Genomic DNA, 19299 nt, shown 5'->3' on the forward strand with positions numbered 1-19299 from the left:
CCAAAATTCTCATTTATTTAGACCTTTTTAATAAGAAGAAAATGAAAGAATTTGAACATTTATCTCACACCTTGGTGGCTATTGTAGCACAAATAAAATGTGTCTGTTAAATGGCAAAATAGAAATGCATATAGGAAAAAGAAATCTAGAAAGAATTCTGAAATTTTCCATGCACTTTTGTCCTGACTGCTTAGGTATCCTTTCTGCTTATTCTTCTTATCTGACTGGCCTCTTCTCTGTCTTTTCACATAACATAATGCTTAATGTAAGGGCCTTGTCCTCTGCATCAGCTTCCATCTGGAAGGACCTCACACTCCATCTCCTTTCATAGTTCCTATGAAAGAGTCTGGTTTTGCCTTCAGTCTTACCTGTGAATTAACCCTCTCTCTTATTCACTCTCACTCTGTAAACTGTAGGCCTTGTATAGATGGTGAGTTAGAGCATAAAGTCGATTTTAAGGCACTTAGCTTGATTTTACAATGTGACTGTCTTCACTGCCAATATCATTAGGTCAGTTTAAAGGGGTGCTAACGTTAACTTTCTCGTGCTGCCCCTCCCAGGAGGAGTAATGCCAAGTTCAAATTTAAATGGAAGCAATGTAACTTTAAATCAATTTTATTGGCCTCCAGAGATATCCTATAGTGCACCAAATGCGTCCATTCTGGCTGCTTTCACCTCTGTTGCTCTCCAGCTGTGCAGAAAGTAGATAACAGGAAGCCTGGCAATTTGAATTAATTTTCTTTCTGGCCAGTGTGGCTAGCAGACTTCAGGGACAATAGCGTCTAGCCATGATTTCTTAGGCTCACAAAAGAGCCGCAACATGGAGCCATCAGGAGAGTCAGGATCTGATTTCTGTGGGGCTGGATGAATCTCTGCTGAGTAAATGCCTGGGGTGCTCATCAGTCCTGGGTGACAATCTAGCTCCCACCCCACACCATGTAGCTGCCAGGCTGTGTGGTCCGTGCTTCCAGACAATGGCATGTACATGAGAAGACTTCTTCCCTGCACAGGGTTTAGCAGAGAAGGCTGAGAAACTTGTTTTCTACACTTCACATTTAATGGGGCTGCCCCCTGCCAAGCTGCCATGTGGCTGGTGGGCTAACACCCCCCCCCACACACACACACACACCCCCCGCATGGCTGCCGGGTTGTGCGTACTACACGTCCAGACAGCGACATGTCCTCTCCTGCATGGGGCTTCAGTGCTTGAGAGGTCTTACCCTTGTGGTTCCCTCCCAGGGCTAGCAAGAAACACTACAGCTCCATGCTATGCCCAAAAGAGGGCATTCCCCATGGCATTTAACAATGTACAGTTTACAGAGCTGCCAATCCCAAGCTGCTGTGCGGTTGGTGGGGTAGCCCCCACTCCCCCACCACATGGCGGCTGGGCTGTGCGGACCATGCTTGCAGACAGTGGCATGCCCTGTCCTGGACAGAGGTTCAGTGCTTGAGAGGACTCTTTCCCTGCACAGGATTTAGCAGGAGAGGCCAAGAAACTTGTTTTGTGTGCTTCACATTTTACGTGCCAGCCCCCACTGTCTCACTACCACCACCCAAGGCACCATGCAGCTGTTAAAATTTTATGTGGTCCATGCTGGAACTGCACTTCACTGGATATTTTCCAAAGATTGTTGACTTCTGTCCCTTTTTAAAAAATAACCCCAACCCAACAGGTTATTTGGTTAAAAACTGTTTCCTGTGCTCTCCCTGCAGGGCCATGCTTCGTTCCCAAAGTGTGTGGCTCGGGAGATGATTTCCTAAGAAGAAATGGAACTCGTGGGCCTCTCTCTTCCTTCCTTCCCCGCCACACAGGCAGCTGAGTTAGGGCTTCTCTGCCAGAAGAGCCAAAGGAATCCCTTAGTTCTTTAGTGGGACCACCAGACAACAGTCTGAAGGGTTTCCTCAACTTTCCTATCTTCTAATACTTCCTTAACTTTTCCTTCTCTTCTTAAGCCACTGCTACTTCTGGCAGGGTAATGATGCCTTCTAGCACTCCAACCAGTAGACACGAGTGCCCTCTGGGATTCCATACTGAGTCTTTCCTTCTCTTCTATTTAGTGTTGGACTCATAATGAGTCTTGGCACTGCTACTTCTAACGGTCTCCTCACCTCATGTTGGAGATCTCAGTGTAATGGTGCCTTCCAGCATGCTAACCACTAGACTTCACTTCTCTGTGGTAACAAGAAGTCCTGTGGCATCTTATAGACTAACAGATATTTTGGAGCATAAGCTTTTGTGGGCAAAGACCTGCTTTGTCAGACGCATCTGATGAAGCGGGTCTTTGCCCACGAAAGCTTATGCTCCAAAATGTCTGTTAGTCTATAAGGTGTCCCAGGACTTCTTGTTGTTTTTGAAGATACAGACTAACTCGGCCGCCTCTCTGGTACTTCTCCGTACTGACGACTCACAAATTTCTCTTTCTCTGTCTCTCTATTCAGACCTGGCTCTTCAGCATCTCCCTCTCACAATGCCTCTTTCTGTAATGTGGATGAGTGACAAATTTCTCTATTTCAAACCTGGTATTGACACCAGCCACAAGTGGCACATTCGACTCATTTTCTTGCACATGTGCTGAATCCCACTTTCCAGGTACGCTGTGCTCCACTTGGGCTTCAGCTACCAAACCATTCCTGTTTGATGTATTTTCACCAGGGGAAGATGCTTCTGAAAAATAGCCGTTTATTTTCAACACCAGCAGGAACTGAGGGCAGTACACTTTGGGAAGATGATATCACACACCCACAACTGCTTGTAAGGCATTTTTTCCCAGAACACCAGCAAAAAAAACCCAAAATGCAATGGAGCTGCAGGGACTGTGTGATAGGTACCCACAATGCACTGCTGCAGCAACTGAACTTAGGCAGTTTAGTGGGGACACACTGAGCCTGCGTCTGCACAAGGAGATAAATTTGATATTTAATACATTCAAATATTTAACCTCCATCTGCTCAGTAATGGCCATTACAAGCTTTGCCACAACCTTGGTTTGCTTTGCTGTGACCTCAGTCTGCTTTAACATGGCCTCACTCATCTATGACAATTGCTGTTGCGGGAGGTCAAGCATTCTCTCATTAAAGTTTACTTGACTCTGACGCCACTCAGCTATACTGTGACACCACTGAGCGGAATCCTTTTTAAGTTCTTGTGCTCTTCCTCAGTGTTTCCACATGCTGCAGGATCAGATCTTGTTTTCATTTCTTGTGTCTTCTGCTTTTCTCTGTGACACTGGATCTGGAAAAAGGTCAAAACTAAGATACAAGTCACATAACGTGCTTTGAAGTGCAATGAATGGGTCTTTCTGTGTATTACCACTGAAAGTATATTTTTGAAGGACACATGGATTGTTAAGGATGGAACAGTAAGCATGAATTTCACAATGCCTCACTTGTCAGCACATTGCTTTGTGGACATGGTAAACTATAAGCAATTGTCCTCTTCTGTGGGGAATGGGAAGGTCTGCAAAGCAAGGGAAGTGGCCAGATATCCTGGCCGCTTCCTGTGGCAGTGAAAAATGAATGTGTGGGGGTTCGAAGTACAATAAACATAATGTAAAGGGGGAAAAAAAAACTATGCAAAGAAAGGCTGCATATAAAGGAACATGGGAGGGGAAAAGCCCAGCAGAGCCCAGAAGCTGCATGGCACGGGGGAGTCCTGGAAAATCAAAAGAAATGCTGGGGGAAGGGGGAGCGGGAGGGGAAATACCCAGTAGAGCCTGGCAGCCACGGGGCACCATGGGGGCCTCGTAAAATGCAAAGAAATAGGGAGAAAAGAAATGCTAGGAGAAAGGGATATGGGATGGGAAAAGCCCAGCAGAGCCTGGCGGCTGTGTGGCATGGTAGAGTCCTAAACACTGAAAAAAAGTGCTGGGGGAAAGGGAAGTGGGATGGGGAAAGCACAGCAGAGCCCAGCAGCAGGTGAGTCCTGAAAAATGAAAAGAAATGCTGGTTGGAAAGGGACATGGAGGGGAACCCACTGAGAGCCTCCAAACCACATTGTGGGTTGGGGAATGGAGCACCAGCCAGCTGCTGCAGGCAGAAGTACAGAGCAAGGAAACATGTTTTAAAAAAAACAAAACAAAAAAAGACCAGATGTGAATTCCTGTGCTTCTGCAGGTTGCCAAAGAAGACCTCACCCTCCTAAAACTAACAAATAAGGAGAAAGAACAGCTACTCTAGCTGTGTGACCAACAGCTTGGAAAATTTGCTAAAATGCTGTGTTGTGCCATGACACCAGATAGCTATCTTGTTGCCTGGCCTGGCAAGGTGTGCTGACGTGGAAGCTGCAACAAGTCAGCGCTGCCCAAGAACCTCATGAAAAAAAAATACAAGAGTGCCTGGATGAGGCCTTGGAGGGGATCTCCAAAAAGGAGAAGTGCTCCATCCCAAGAGACATTGATGTGCTGTTCTGAGGGGCACAGAACCATAGCTGGCAAACCTGTACCTATACCCAACCCTATAGCTATACCCACGCCCAACCCGCTTCTGGCAGGCAGAATAAATACTCACTTTGTGGGCAGGTGTCGACACTCAACTTTGACTTTATAAAATCTAGTGGTAAAAAGTCAACATCAGTAAATTAAACTCTATTTCATAGTGTAGACATAGCCTTAGTGTGCTGCTGGGGTTTAACACAACTGCACAACCTGCTCACGTGCAGCCTGCAAGTATGCCTTAATATTCCATAGTTCACTTTGAATGTTCTGCTATTTGGAAGTTTATATTCCACCTTGGTGTGCACTAACTGTGCCTAAACAAGCCCTCGGTGTCTATGAAATCAGTTTTTATCACATACAGTAAGCTGTACGTAGATTTTCCTTGGGTTTTGTTTAAAAGAGGCTGCAGAAATAGCTGCGCTTATTGGTATACTTTATTTACTGTTTTACGCAGGGTAGACTGATAAGATTAAAAAGTACAAAAGCACCAATAAAAGGATCTTAAAAATATTTAATGGTTACTTTCAAAAGATACGTATTTTCTCTCACCAGGAACTTTCATCGTTATTTACAATTTAAAGCTTATGCTCAGTGGGGAGCCAGAGTTAGATATTAGAACTGACCGTGCGGATATTCTTAATGCTGGTTTTCTTGATAGGTAAGTGCTATAGTTACATTACTAGACAAATGTGTGAATGAGTATTGTAATCAGTGCTATATGTTTCCAGACACCAGTAAACCTATTTTATTGGGGAAGTGTCGATTAATAAGGAACTGAAAAACCTCCAGGTTATGTTCAGTCAGAAATGAGACCACAGTGTTAGGGAAAAGGAGTGCAAAAATGTCTGTCTTTGACTTGGTGGTGGACGTGGTACCACAGGATCGAAAAGCAAATCTGGCATGGTTGGCCAGTTGTGTAAATCATAGAATCACAGAATCATAGGGCTGGAAGGGCCCTCAGGGGTCATTTAGTCCAGCCCCCTGCTTCAAACAGGATCAACCCCCACTAAGTCATCCCAGGCAGGACCTTGTCAAGCTAGGACTGAAAAATCTCTAGGGGTGGGGAATCCATCACCTCTCTAGGTGACACATTCCAGTGCTTCACCACACTCTTGGTGAAGTAGTTTTTCTTAATATCCAACCTACACCTCTCCCTCTTTAACTTCAGACTATTACTCCTTGTTCCGTCATCTGACACCACTGAGAACAGTTTCTCTCCATCCTCTTTAGAGCTCCCCTTCAGGAAGTTGAAGGCTGCTATTAAATCACCCCTAAGTCTTCTCTTCTGTAAACTAAATAAGCCCAAATCCCTCAGTCTCTCCTCATCGGCTATGTGCTCCAGCCTTCTAATAATTTTTGTTGCCTTCCGTTGAACTTGCTCGAGCACGTCCACACCCTTTTTGTACTGGGGGTCCAAAACTGGACACAGTATTCCAGATGTGGCCTCACCAGTGCCAAATAGAGGGGAACAACCACTTCTCTAGATCTGCTTGCAGTGCCCCTCCTATTTCATCCTAATATGCCATTAGCCTTCTTGGCTATAGGGGCATACTGTTTACTCATATCCAGCCTTTCATCCACTGTAACCCCTAGGTCCCTTTCCGCTGTACTGCTGCTTAGCCAGTCGGTCCCCAGCCTATAACAATGCTTGGGATTCTTCCGTCCCAAGTGCAGGACTCTACACTTCTCCTTGTTGAACCGCATCAGATTTCTTTTGGCCCAATCCTCCAGTTTATCCAAGTCACTCTGGATCCTCTCTCTACCTTCCAGCTTATCTACCTCTCTCCTTAGCTTAGTGTCATCTGCAAACTTGCTGAGGGTGCACTCCTGTCCCTTATCCAGGTCATTAATAAAGATGTTGAACAACACTGGCCCCAGAACTGAGCCTTGGGGCACTCTGCTTGAAACTGATAGCCATCCAGATACTGAGCCATTGACCGTTACCTGTTGGGTCTGACTGTAAAGCCAGCTTTCTATCCGTCTTATAGTCTATGGATCCAATCCATAGCTCCTCAGCTTATGGGCAAGAATGTTTTAGGAGACTGTATCGAAAGCTTTGCTTAAGTCAAGGTATATCACGTCCACTGACTTCCCCATGTACACAGAGCCTGTTACCTCGTCATAGAAGTTAATCAGATTGGTCAAGCATGACTTGCCCTTGGTGAATCCATGTTGACTGCTCTTGATTACTTCCCCTCTTCCAAGTGCTCCAAAATGGATTCTTTGAGGATCCTCTCCATTATTTTCCAAGGGATTGAGGTAAGGCTGACCAGTCTGTAGTTCCCTGGATTGTCCTTTACTTTTTTTAAAGATGGTCACTATGTTTGCCTTTTTCCAGTCATCTGGGATCACTCCCGATCTCCAAGAGTATTCAAAGATAATGGCCAAAGGTTTAGCAATGACATCTCCCAATTCCCTCGGTACCCTTGTATACATTAAATCCAGACCCATGGATCTGTGTATATTTAGTTTTTCTAGGTAGCTCTTCACTCATTCCTTCCTCACCGATGGCTGCCCTTCACCTTCCCAAACTGCATTGTCTGGCACCATAGTGTAGGAGTTGCCGTTGTCCATGAAGACTGAGGCAAAGACAAGCATTGAGTACTGCAGGTTTTCTAACGTCATCTGTCACTAGGTTACCTCTCTCATCCAGTAACAGCCCCACACCTTCCCTGAGAACCCAGTTATTCCTAACATGCCTATAGAAACCCTTCTTGTTACCCTTCACATCCTTTGCCAGCTGCAGTTCCAACTGTGCTTTCACTTTCCTGATTACTCCCCAGCATTCTCAAGCCATGTATTTATACTTCTTCTTAGTCAACTGCATTTCCATTTGTTATTCGCATCCTTTCTGAGTTTATGCTGACCAAGGATTTCCCTGTTAAGCCAAGCTGGTTGCCTACCATATTTGCATTTCTTACTACGCAATGGGATGGTTTGTTCCTGTGCCTTCAGTGAAACTTCTTTAAAATACTGCCAGTTCTCCTGAAGTCTTTCCCCTTCATCTTCATTTCCTAAGAGATCCTGCCAATCAGTTCTCTCAGGGAGTCCCAAGTCTGCTAGTTTGAAATCAAGGGGTCTGTATATTACTGTTCACCCATCTTCCCTTTGTCACGATCCTGAAATCTACCATCTCCTGGTCACAGCAGCTCAGGTTTCCACCCACTTCTATTTCTCTTACTAGTTCTTCCCTTTTTGTGAGCAGCAGGTCAAGTTATGCACGACCTGGTAGGTTCCTTCAGCACTTGTACAAAGAAGTTATCCCAAACATTCTCCAAAAACTTCCTGGATTGTCTGTGTGCTGCTGTATTGGTCTCCCAACAAACGTCTGGATGATTAAAGTCTCCCATGACAACCTGGGCCTGTGATTTGGAAGCTTCTCTTAATTGTGTGAAAAAGTCATCATCTACTGATCTGGCTATCCATAGCAGACACCAGCTACAACATCATCTCTGTTGTTTCCACCTGTAAGCTTAACCCAAAGACACTCAACTGTTTTTTCTCCTTCCTTATGCTGGAGCTCTGACCTATCATACTGCTTCCCTATGTAGAGTGCAATTCCTCCTCCTTTTCTCCCTTATCTTACCTTCCTAAATGGTTCATAACCTTCAATTACTGTGCTCCAGTTATGCAAATCATCCCACCAAGTTTCCGTTATTCCAACCCCCTCATACTTCTGTGACTGTGCTAGGGCCTCTAATTCTTCCTGTTTGTTCCCCAGGCTTCTTGCATTTGTGTACAAGCGCCTTAGAGAAGTGGCTGGTTGGCCCACTTTCTCCTCTTCACCCAGGAAACCTACCTGAGTGTTTCCTCTTCCTTCCCCACTTAGCTCAGGCTTGTGTCACCATCCCTTGACAAATGACCATATTCACTCACTAATAAATCTGGGTAAATAATGCAGATAAGAAATTATACAGTATGCAAACACTGATGGCCCCTCTGCTCTTGTTAACAAACGGGTGGTATGCTCTACTGTCTTGGTTGCCCCACTGTGATCAAAATTGAGGGATTGTCAGTAAATATCAGGGGCAAGTGAGAAAGCGGGTGTAATTCCTAAAACCAGCAGTATAACATATCTATCGGGTTTCAATGACACTTGACATAGCTTTTCATCTTTTCAAAGCATCCTTGGCATTGGGTCTTCTCTTAGGTGTCTACAGTTTATTCCTTAGGGGATTCACTAATGCAGTAGAGTGCTGTCACTGCTCTCAGTTATTGTCATTTTAAGAAAGGGATGATAAAACGTCCTCTCTTCCTCCCCTTCTTTCCTCCTTCCCCGCATTCCACCTTTCACTTTCCACCTGGCCCGTGGGGATCCTTCGAGAAACCCTGGGAAAAAGCTTCAAAGTAATGGGATTCTGTTGCAAAGAAGCCTAAGCAAGTTAAACCCCTAACTCCAGTTGAATTTCACCAGGTTTTGAGAGCCTAAATCTTTCATACTTTGCTGAAAATCCAGGACTAAAAGACATGGATTTCTGAGAAACTTTTCTCCATGGAGCTCAGAGCGAGAATTATGTAAACCACTATAGTAATTTCTAATACACTGAGGACCGAACTGGTAGTTCAGATAACTGTAGTTTTGGTAAGTGATCTTAAAATGCAGATACAGGTTATATATGTGATTTTTGTGTGTGTGTGTGTTATATATGACACAGGGAAGACACAGTTTTCATTTTCTCTGAGGCTGGTTGCTGTGGCACATTCTACAATTAATTTACAGTTAGCAATGTAATAATTCCAAAGCTTCAGGTTTATTTTCAAATGCAGAGATCGGAAAAGAGAACTGGGAACTAAATAATGATTATAAGACAGTTGTTCACAATTGAAATTAGACCTTTTCTGTCTCAAGTACAGTAGAAATTGTTTTGGGAGACACCCTGGCTGTGTCTACACTAACAACTTGTTTCTAAAGATTTTTGAAAGACGGGGGCTCTTCCAAAAGATCTCACGGAGCGTCTACACACAAAACATGTTCTTTTGAAAGTAAATGGAAAAATGTGTCACTCCTTTCGAAATCACTCTTCCTTTCCCATTTCAGGAAGAACCGCCCCCTTTGAAAGCTTCTTTTGAAAGAATAGGTGTGTAGACACTCCACAGGGCCCTTCTTTTGAAAGCGCCATCCTCATGGGGCCGGATTTTTTAATCCCTGGCCGGTTAAGTCAAAAGACTTGAGGCTGTATAGACACTTTCTTTTGAAATAACAGATCACTCTTTTGCACTGCTTTTTTGTGTGGGTGCACTCTTTCAAAATAAATTCTTTTGGAAGAGATCTTCTGGAAGGGCTTCTTTCAAAAGATCTCTGTAGTGTAGGTGTAGCCCCTATGTATTGTATATATTGGGAAGTCACAATAAAGATAATGTTGAAAATAAGTAAGCAAATATTTTAATTAAAGTGAGCAGTTGAAAGTAATATGTGTTTTTCAGAAGGGACAGTAAAGAGAAGAAACAACAGCAATAATAATAATAGGTAAACTATGAAGCATGTTTTCTCGAGCACACTATAGGGAGGGTTCAGGGAACTTTCCTCTCTTGAATCCCTCATGCTGTATTTGGGAAGTAGACAGAACTTTGCTAACAATAGTAGAGAGCATAAAATGTAGGGCTGGTGAATCAGATCAGATCAGTGGACCTTTCTATAAGTGGTATGACTGGCTCTTGTCACGGAGGGGTGGTGGTGATGTGGTCTGGGGTGGCATACGTATGGTCTTGTGAAACCTTCCTTTTTGCTGAAATATGACATTGCCTCAATTGTACTAGTGTTTTAAATAAATAATATGTTTTGCTCCACGAGAGATATCACCCAAACAAGTCATGCTTTCCCAGTCCCTGGGTTGTTTCACTAGTGATTTCTTCCTCACCTCACCCCCACCCCCCACTCAAATCCTCCAGTTTCCTTCTCCTCTTTGGTCAGATGAGGACCTTGTCTTCTGGCTTGACCTCCTCCCACTGTCTGCCTTGGGAATAGAAACTAAAGAGGTTGGCTAGGAAAGTTTTTTGTTCAGTCTACAGTGTAGTGAGTCTGGGAGTCCAGAGAGCCCAGTAGTTGGCAAGAACCCTCCAGATTCGTCAGGTCAATATAGGGATGGAGAAGCAGGGCTACTTGCCAGGGTTCCCTGCTGTCTAGCTCAGCTCCTCAAATTGAACCGTCTCGCATTTTCACAGATCTTCTTTACCCTTAAAGCACCATCAATACGTGAAGCATGATACTGTGGGAAAACTACAGTATTCCCCTTGCTGAGAAAGTTAGCTTCTTGCATGGCAGTGTCTTAAGCCTGAAGATTTGTGGCACTGAATCCCACTGTTAGTGAGATTTTCATAATCTGTGCCAACAGCATCCCATTATAAACCTAATTTCTAGCCAAATCAAGAAGCGTACTGTAGTTTTTAGTGCCATCAGCTGAAGCCCAATGCACAAATTGCAGTTTATTGGCAAAGCTCTGACAGACTTACTCTGGAGAATACCTTCAGAAATCCTTGAATACCTACAGAGAGCATGGCGGGGATCCAGTGCATTTAAGTTTAATGAGCCTGGGGGTGGGCATCTTGTCAAAGGTTATTAAGAATCTAATTTTCTGCATGTAATAGAATTCATGCTTTGTGGTCTTGCTTGCATACTGGTTATTTCAGCCTTCCAGAACGATGGTCACTCAGAGCCTATACAGCTGTATTATATTTTGACCCACACATGAGGATATTCATTCAAGCTGAGAAAGTACAAACTAAGCCCCTGCCTTATTGCTTTTATAGACCCAGGTAAGTTTCTTTTGCTCTTACGCTTTTAGATATTTTAACTTTCAGTCCAGGCTACTTGAAGGCCTAAGTAGCCTTATGTCATGGTGGGAAATTGATTTTGATGATGGTGTGACTTATAATTTAAGCAATGTTCAAATCCCATTGGCAGGCAGGTCTGCTAAAGTGTAATCATCTATGAAAAATATGCTTGGCAGTTACCATGACCCAGGCAGGGCAAAGAACATACAACATACGATAATCAACGAAAGAGGGATGTTTGTTTTCACTTCAGTGCACCCAAGGTGCTTCTGTTCTTGTAGGAAAGATACAATTTCTTTTTAATGAACCTCTAATCCTGTTAAGTTCTGGTTTCTGTGGCGTTGCTCATAAGATAAATCTTACTAAGCCCAATTAGTGCACTGGTCATATTCCCACAGTAATTAGCATCCAACTCCTCCTGGTGTTGGTGGAGAGAATCTGACTAAGTGCACAAACGAAGGTGATCATTCACTTAGTAGCAATATTTTTAACATCTTTGTGGAAGGACAAAATGGCTTTCATGGTGGGTAGCTGTGTGGTACGTTAGCTGATTTGTAGTTTACCACAAAGATGCCAGTATACAAAAGTAGCAGAAGCATGGCAGTGTAGTTGGGGGCCTAGACACTGGAATCCTGTTAAAACAGGCTTGTATTTTAATAGCTAAGGGGAAATGTTTTTGGACCACGTGTGTAGGTTTCCAGGCACTAGAAAGAGTAGAATGCACAAATTGTGGGGTTCTCTGGTATCCCACAGTGTGCTATTTCTAAAATGCACTAAAGCTTTGCACAGTAATTGGTCCATGTGGATCCTGCTAGTGATCTTTAAAATAATACTGTTGGAAACAGTACTGTGTTAAAGGCTCATGAGGGAGCTGTTAGTGTGCACCAGCAGGGCCAATTAACATACAAAATGTCAGTGTGCTTTAGAAATCACACCACCATAAAGTGCATCGCCCTGCTGAGGCCCGTAGTCTTCCTCCTGTGACTCCCATGGTGGGTCAAGAGAAAGAAAACTTACAGGTGAGAACACAGTCAGCAAGTGTCACAGTATTTAAATTAAGAGGCCAATGCTGTGAACATGAAGATAGATTAGAGTTTTAGAACAGATTAGAACTTGAAACTCAATTATAAATTAATACTTAGTGCCCAAATGAAATTTTACAGAAGTGCTCAATGTTGCTCTAACTTTTTTCCTTTTGAAGTATAAGATTTTTCTCAAAGGAGAACAGTGTTCGTCCAATATGGAATGATTTTGAAAATCCTACTCCACAGGTTGTTGTCAATCCTTCTAGGATAATCAATTTCTTTATTAATAAATTCATCCCTTCAGGGTGAGTCGTCATGTAGTCTATCTAGCAGCACACAACTGAATTTTATGAAAGTTACATCTGTTTTCAAACTAGAGTATCACTTTTATAACATGCAGTGTAGCTACCTACGGTAATCCAAACTCAAGAACACCATTTATCTGCTGTATCAGTTAAATAGTGTGCTGACCATGGATCAAAAGGAAGACATCACATCAGTGACTGTAGCACAGGGTTCAGCAACCTTTGGCTCTCAGCCTGCTGGGGTGGTCCACCGGTGGGCTGCAAGACATTGTGCTTATGTTGACTGCAGGCATGGCTCCCCACAGCTCCCAATGGCTGTGGGCTGCCATTCCTGGCCAATGGGAGCTGAGGGAAGAAACAGCCAACACATCCCTGCAGCCCACACCACTTCTCATACCTCCCATTAGCTGGGAATGGCAAACTGCCACCACTAGGAACTGTAGGGGGCCATGCCTGCTGGTGCAAGGGGGAAAAACCTCCAGTGATTGGGCACACAGCACATGCACATACCTGTTGCAGTGGGCATGAGCAAAACATCCCAAAGGCCGTGTCTACACTAGCCCCAAACTTCAAAATGGCCACGCAAATGGCCATTTCGAAGTTTACCAATGAAGCCCTGAAATGCATATTCAGCGCTTCATTAGCACGTGGGCGGCCGCGGCGCTTCGAAATTGACACGCTTCTCCGCCGCGCGGCTCGTCCTGACGGGGCTCCTTTTCGAAAGGACCCCGCCTACTTCGAAGTCCCCTTATTCCTGTGAGCAGATGGGAATAAGGGGACTTTGAAGTAGGCGGGGTCCTTTTGAAAAGGAGCCCCGTTGGGACAAGCTGCGCGGCGGCGAGCTGCGTCGATTTCGAAGTGCCGCGGCCGCCTGTGTGCTAATGAAGTGCTGAATATTCATTTCAGCGCTTCATTAGTAAACTTCGAAATAGCCATTTGCGTGGCCATTTCAAAGTTTGGGGCTAGTGTAGACACGGCCAAAGAACAATAGTTATGAAAGAGAGTAACAGAGAGGTAGCTGTGTTGGTCTATATTCTGTCAAAACAAAAAAAAAGCAGTCCAGTAGCGCTTTAAAGACTAATAATATAATTTATTGGATCGTGAGCTTTCGTGGGTGTGGCTGTGGTCTGAAGAAGTGGGTCTGTCCCATGAAAGCTCACCACCTAATAAATTATTTTATTAGTCTTTAAAGTGCTACTGGACTGCTTTTTTGTTATGAAAGAGAGTTTATCTTTTTTTTCTATAATCACCCTCTCCCATGCCTCAAAGTCAGGGCTTGGGGGGAGAGCCTGCTCGAGAGTCCTGATAGCATGTGTCCGTATGTGCCTCTTTGTGACTGAGCTTACCATAAGTTCAGTGTGCATATTCATACAGTAATATACTAACCCTCATTTCAGGCTAAGTGCTAAAATCAATTTTGCGGCATGAGAAGTATTGTTCCTTCTCAAAGTAACTCCTGGGACTATCCCAGTAACTGTAGAAGTGGGTGCTGTGCCCAGACGGTGTGTGGGGCCATGAGGGTGTATGTGCCACCAATCACATGGGCAAGAGGGCCAAGGGGTCAGCCTCTCTGCATTGTCTGGGGATTAGTGGGTAGCAGGAGTCAGTGCCAGTGTTCTCTGTAAGCCATGTGCTTGTGCAGCCGCTTAAGAGAGATGCTGCTCAGCTGATTAGCTGAGCACTCACTGCTAGGTTTTATGTTTCTGCTGGAGATGTACATAGAAAAATAGGTTCTGCAAATGGCTGGAAAAGATTAGCGGGAACATTGGTCAGGGCCTTCTGCATTCCCTGGCAGCGGCAGGGGGCAGAGGAGCAATGCACCCCAAGCCTGCCCCACGCTCCCGGCCATGTTGTTGCAGGAGGGGGCAGAACCATTCCTCCAGTCCATGGCGGGAAGCAGAGTGATGCGACTGGGAGCTGAGGGAGTGGAGTAGGCTGGATCCGGGTCACTCCACTTTCCCCCTTCACTGCCAGTGAGGGCAGAGAGAGGGGCAATTCCTGCTTCTGGCACCAGAACCCCCCAGTCCTCCAGACCATATTGCTTGAGGGAGAAGGCCTGGGGGAAGAGGCAAGGAAGAGGTGGAGCAGGGATGGGGAGGGGGCAGAGCAGGAGTGGAAAAGAGGTGGGGTGGGGGCACAGCAGGGCAGACGGGACAGGGCTGGGCCTGAGGCAGACGGTGTTGTCTTGGCCCTCCCCCAGGCTAGGGATGTCATGGGGAGAAGTCACATGAGGGGTCAGTCATGGTAGTGTCCCCCTCACGCCATCCCCCTTCAGTGTCCTGCCTCACAGTCGTGCCTGGTGCTGTACGTGGAATACTCACTCCTTCAACTGCTTTCAATATCTGTTCTCTTTTAATGTCCTGTGAATTTTGTTCCTTGTGTTTGCATGACCCTCTTGATCGCTTTTGAATACTGAATCTGTTATCCTGGTTCTCAGTTATTTTTAAGGGACTCATAAAGTTTTGTGTCAGTTTCCTTTGTTAACATATTGCATCCGCTCTTGCTCAGTTTTGCAATAAAATGAGGATGTTTTTAGCCCTTACATTGCACTGTCACGTTGTAACAGTTTGTTCCAAACTAAGAGCATGATGTTAGAATGTAAGGAGGTCTTCAGGATTCCTTATTAGTGCTGTGTCTTTCAGCAAGGAGTCCTCCCCAACAAAGAAACCCTGCAAAAGTAGTCTCTGCCACCAAACTTCCCCTCTCTCTTCCCAAGATCATTTTTGCTTCCTCCACTTATGACTGACTTTAAGTAGAAGTAAAAGAGAGCTGCTTTGGTAATTCCTGATAGTGAGGGCTCTGTAGTCCATATGGTGGTTCTTCATTCTTTCTCGGTAGTGGAGATGTCCAGGGAAATACAGATGAGTCACATTCTCCAGATTGGAGTGGTGCAAATTGAGTCTTCATCCAGTTTGGAAGCGACGGAGGCCTTGTCTCAGTCCTCACCTAATGTCCAACTTAAAGCAAACAAAAATAAAGTACTGTGGAAGTGCTATGAGTTGGAGAGAACAGAATATAAGTGACCCAGTAATTTGGGTTCACACCTGTCCTGAGAATGCATCAATTCTTTTCAGGCCTCCTCATTGCCATCCGCTTTACCCAGGTGTGGACAGCTAATGTGTGGCTTTCCATTCTGAGGGGATGCTTGGAAGGAATGGCAAACTGCCACCACTAGGAGCTGCAGGGAGCCATGCCTGCTGATGCAAGGGGGGAAAACCTCCAGTGATTGGGCATGCAGCACGTGCACATGCCTATTGCAATGCACATGAGCAAAACATCTCAAAGAACAATAGTTATGAGAGAGAGATTATCGTTTGCTGAGGAATTATTAGTTGCTGCACTGTAGCTCAGAACTATTTTCTGACACCTTCTTTGTTTTCCAGCACAATTTCTTTCTTTCACTAGCTTTTATCTGCCCCCCAGCAATCTGGGAACACAGGCTTTTGGTAAGGCCCGCTCTGTTACCTCACAAATTTGTGTGGGGAGTACCTGTGGCCATGTTTCATCCTGATGTTTTCTGTCAAAGGGCTTTTGTTTTCTGCCAGTGAGAAGTGACTTCCGTATTTTTCATGCCATTACATTATTTTTATGTGATCACACCTGTATAGTTCATTTTCCCCTCATAAATATCTGCCTGGTAACTTAGGCTTCCTGCCCATCAGTACTGAAACCCACTCACACTCCATGTGTGTAAATTTCACCAAGAAAATTCTCATCAATTGTGCTGGTTCTTAGGACTTCCATGGATGGAATTGCCTGTAGAAAGATGCTTTTGTGGTCTGTGTTCTACAGTACAATAATGAACCCTGTGTAGCCCATGGCGTACACATTTTTTTCTGCCATTGGTTTACTGTTTATACACCTTATTCATAGAATCATAGAATCCTAGGGCTGTAAGGGACCTCTGGCGATCAACGAATCCAGCCCCTTGCCTAAGGGAGGATCAACCATAATTAAATCATCCCAACCAGGACTTTGCCAAGCCGGTACTTAGAAACCCTCAGGGATGGAGATTCCATCACCTCCCTAGGCAATGCATTCCAGTGCTTCACCACCCTCCTGGTGACATAGTTTTTCTAACATCCAACCTACACCTCCCCCTCTGTAAATTCAGGCCATTGCTCCTTGTTCTGCCATTTGTCACCACTGAGAACAGTCTCTCTCCATCCTCTTTAGATTTCCCTTTCCAGGAAGCTGAAGGCTGCTGTGAAATCGCCCCTCACTCTACTCCTGCAAACTAAATAAGCCGAAATTCCTCAGCCTCTCCTTATAGGTCATGTGCTCCAGCCCCTTAATCATTTTTGTTGCCCTCCACTGGACTCAGTCCAATGCATCCATGTCCTTTCTGAGATGTCAGAACTGGACGCAATATTCAAGATATGGCCTTGAAAGTAAGTATTCCTTGCTTTCACTTGATCCACAGAACTCTTGAAGAAAAGCCAGGTCAAACAAGGACACAAGTCCTTCTGATAATTATCTGTGGCTCATATATTTGTCTCCTTGACTTTCACGCACTTGCAGATGCTGCCACATCAGCGTTTACATTTCCCTCCCACCCTCCACCATGTGACCCCTCTGTGTGCTCTTACTCCTGGAGGGAGCTGGGGAGGGAGAGAATTGTCTATCTACAATTTGTTTAGCACTTACTATCATATGCTGAGTGGCTGTTTTGTTGCAGACCTTGTCTGTATTGACCTATGAGAAGGTACATTAATCCAAAGGTAATTTGCCTTACAAGAGTCCTAATGTACTACATAACATTTGTTTTCTCCTCTGTGTGTGCTCTGATGTGTGTTGAAAATGCAGCTTGTAATGATTTTATTATTCTGTCTTAACAGAATGTATCCATACATCACATTGTCATTTAAAGGCACGGCATGGAAAGAAATAAAGAAGGCAGAAGTGGATGTGAGGATGGGTATGCCAACCCTGCATTGGCCATTTTTATTGTCCTGTAACTTCACTTTTTATTTCAAAGCTTAATCCTGCTGGTAGTAAAATGGGCAGGGGGAGGCGGGAAGAGTGGTAAATGGAAATCAGTAACAATTTGGTAGCACTTCATATTTTTTACATGCTCACATATATTAGCTAAACTCCCATAACTGACCTGTGGCTGTTTAAAATATAAAATACAGGAAAAAAACATTGTCACAGTTTCCCTTGACAGATAGAATGCAACACTTAAATTCAAGAAAGCAAGGTTTTTAAAGAGAAATTGTGATCTCCCTCCAAAATCCAACATCATATTGACATGGCAGGGTGCTCTATCCTGGGAAACAGTGACTCTGAAAAATATTTTGCAAGTCGTGAGAGATAATCAACGGAACATGAGCTCCCAGTGCAGTGCTGTGGCCAAAACAGCTAATGTGATCCTGAGATTTATAGAGAGGGCAATCTCAAGGAGAAACACAAAAGTTTTATTTACCTCTGTGTTTGTCACTGGTGCCACAGCTGTTGGAAAACTGCGTTGGTTTCTGATGCCCACAATTCCAGAAGGCTATTGAGAAATTGGAGAAGGGTCAAAATTAAGCCATGAGAATAATTAAAGAATTAAATGATGTGCATTATATTGATAGACTCCAAGAGCTCGAGCTGTTTTATCTTAACACAGAGAAGGTGAAGAAGTGAGTGGATTATAGTCTTTGAGTACCAAAAATGGGAGCTCATATTCAATAATGGTCTCTTCAGGCTAGCAGAGAAAAGTATAACACCATTTGGTGGCTGGAAGTTGAAGCTAGACAAATGCAGGCTGGAGATAAGACCTACATTTTTTTTTTTAAATCAGTGTGTGTCATTAACCATTGGATCTATTTACCAAGTCTCATGATGCATTCTCCATCACTGAGCATTTCTAAATCAAGAAGATCAGATTTGGAAATTATTTTGGTGAAGTTCTTTGGCTTGTGTCTAAATCATGACTGTATGTTAGAACCTCAGATGTCATATGGTGCCATCTCACTGATTCTCTCAGTGCGATTTACTCCTGCAGCTTTCAGTAATAGCAGATGATACTCAGCACTTCACAGCTACCTAATCTGAGATTTAAAATATTTGACAGTACAAATTGCACATCCCAAAACTGGAGTTCTCTAGTCCAGCAACATCTGTCGTCTGGCAGGATCACAGATGTTACTGGATCAGAGATTCCGGTTAGGAGTCCTGTCTGGTGGGAGCCCAGTGACAGTGGAGGGGTGGAAGTGAGGGGGGTGGCTGGTGGCCCTATGCAGAGGAGACCAGGGGCTTGTGTCCCTGGTGCTGGCTCCACTGCCAGGCCAACTCCTTGGCTTTGGCCAGCAGCTCAGATCCCTGGCTGGGGCTGGAGCCAGCTCCCTGCCCGAGGATACTGCCCGGCTGGGACTGGATCTGCCCTCTGAGGGGCCAGCGGGGCCAGGGAATGGAAGTGGCTAAGGGTGGGGGGTAGAAGCTGAGGGCCTCCCTTTGTCTGGCAAATTCCCTCGTTCACTGCACCAGGTTGTCCTGGTGTCTGCTCAGTAAATGTTCTCTCTTCCTGTTTTTCCAGTATTGTATAATGTCTCTAAGCTATACATTGGGTGTTTGCTTTGCTTATGTTTTCTAGCTGAACAAGCAGTGGAAAGAGCGAAGTGCCAATTAAAGCATTTAGAAGAATCTCTTCTGCTTGAGGTCAATGAGGTACTGTAGCAATAATAGTATTTCTTAAGTATATGCAGAAATATTGCTTCTTACAGCTGATACTCCATGGAAGCTCATGGTTACTGGCCACAGGAGCCAATGTGGAAAATCAAC

General features: G+C 44.5%; 1 protein-coding gene across 1 annotated transcript in view; it reads left to right on the forward strand.

The window, feature by feature from the left end:
* The window catches only part of MORC1 (MORC family CW-type zinc finger 1), a 138747-nt gene that overhangs the window by 34391 nt on the left and 85057 nt on the right, over nt 1–19299 (forward strand). The window contains exons 8-11 of the mRNA XM_074983521.1: nt 4986–5091; nt 11061–11186; nt 17373–17452; nt 19112–19185. Of these exons, the coding sequence (XP_074839622.1) occupies nt 4986–5091; nt 11061–11186; nt 17373–17452; nt 19112–19185 (386 nt within the window). The remainder of the gene's footprint in view (nt 1–4985; nt 5092–11060; nt 11187–17372; nt 17453–19111; nt 19186–19299) is intronic.

The sequence above is a fragment of the Carettochelys insculpta genome, chromosome 1 (genome assembly GCF_033958435.1).
Source record: "Carettochelys insculpta isolate YL-2023 chromosome 1, ASM3395843v1, whole genome shotgun sequence".
NCBI classification, from domain to species: Eukaryota; Metazoa; Chordata; order Testudines; family Carettochelyidae; genus Carettochelys; species Carettochelys insculpta.